At 50.3% G+C, this 1,132-nt stretch overlaps 2 protein-coding genes across 2 annotated transcripts in view; one reads left to right on the top strand and one right to left on the bottom strand.

Annotated features, from left to right (window-relative positions):
* Positions 1–220: 220 nt before the first annotated feature.
* Positions 221–506, bottom strand: PHACADRAFT_259187 (uncharacterized protein). The gene has a single exon (XM_007397660.1). The coding sequence runs from the start codon at positions 442–444 to the stop codon at positions 256–258; it is 189 nt and encodes a 62-aa protein (XP_007397722.1). The 5' UTR covers positions 445–506; the 3' UTR covers positions 221–255.
* Positions 507–536: 30 nt separating this feature from the next.
* The window catches only part of PHACADRAFT_147340 (uncharacterized protein), a 3,673-nt gene continuing 3,077 nt past the window's right edge, over positions 537–1,132 (top strand). The window contains exon 1 of the mRNA XM_007397659.1: positions 537–663. Within this exon, the coding sequence (XP_007397721.1) occupies positions 553–663 (111 nt within the window). The 5' untranslated portion in view covers positions 537–552. The remainder of the gene's footprint in view (positions 664–1,132) is intronic.

Below are 1,132 nucleotides of genomic sequence, written 5' to 3'. Positions count from 1 at the left end.
GGGATTTGCGTAATTTATGACAAGTTACCGTCACGAGTCTAGATCTGTAGCGATGTTCTGCTTCGTTGCTGACCTCCTACTTGCAGATACAGCAAGTAAAGACGGCAAATTATTTCGCGGGACCGACTCTTTCATCTTATCTTATCTTATCCTTAAATCACGTGATCTAGAATCACGAGGCGGGTGCGCAGCGGACTCGACACTTTCGACCTCGACGACGACGAAAGCCACGGTCGCAGCTCATTCCATTCCCTCTCATATGTGGCTATAACTATTACCCTGGATCTGTATCTTTACAACACTCAAATCTGACTCAATTCGTCGCAAAATGCTCAGCATTCTTCCTTCGTTAGGCCGCGGCTCAGGCTCCTCTCTCCCTTTGCCTGTCCTTATCGTCGCTGGGATTTCAACAGCGGTAGCAACGTTCGTTTCAGCAACCTCCATCTTTCTGCATCTCAGAAACTACCGGAAACCTCGGTTGCAACGGTTCGCTGTTCTCTGGTACTGATTCAGTACCCGCTCGGCTCATTAGGCTTGGTTCACTCTTGCAGCATGGTCATCCGAATAATGGTCATGGTGCCCCTTTACGCCATATCCTCTCTCATCTCTCTCTTTTCCCTCGAAGCCGCGTTCTTCATCGATGCTGTCCGTGATATCTACGAGGTGCGTACACCCTTCCCTCGGCGCCAATAGCGTCTCCCGGGCTGCGCAGCATGTACAGGGATCACACTGTCTCAGCAAAGGCATTGAATGGCCCAGCTTACAACAGTAGCTCGGCCAGGTCTGTGCGTATGCCAGCCATTGCCCGGGATCTCCACGAGTCTTTCGTCTCCGAGCTGCATTTGATTGACTCCACACTCTAAGGCATTCGTCATCTACTGCTTTTTCGATCTCCTTCTCCAATATCTAGGGGGAGAACGTTCCCTCATGATATCACTGCATGGCCGCCCTCCGAAGTATCCCGTCTTTCCTGGAAACTTATTCTGGCCAGAAGTTGACGTCAGCGATCCGTATACGTTCCTCTTCTTGAAGCGGGGTATCATTCGTAAGTCTCAAACTTAAGCATGCCTTCTGTTCACTGACGATGACTACCACAGAGTATGTCCAGGTCAAACCTGTTTTGGCCATGGTC

This window comes from Phanerochaete carnosa (genome assembly GCF_000300595.1).
Source record: "Phanerochaete carnosa HHB-10118-sp unplaced genomic scaffold PHACAscaffold_7, whole genome shotgun sequence".
In the NCBI taxonomy this organism is placed as follows: Eukaryota; Fungi; Basidiomycota; class Agaricomycetes; order Polyporales; family Phanerochaetaceae; genus Phanerochaete; species Phanerochaete carnosa.
Note: the sequence above shows the minus strand (reverse complement) of the source record. Positions and strands in the feature narration are given on the sequence as shown.

What these genes read in the sequence shown, in the direction of transcription:
- PHACADRAFT_259187 (XM_007397660.1), bottom strand. Translation starts at nt 444, where the DNA reads ATGGAGGTTGCTGAAACGAACGTTGCTACCGCTGTTGAAATCCCAGCG.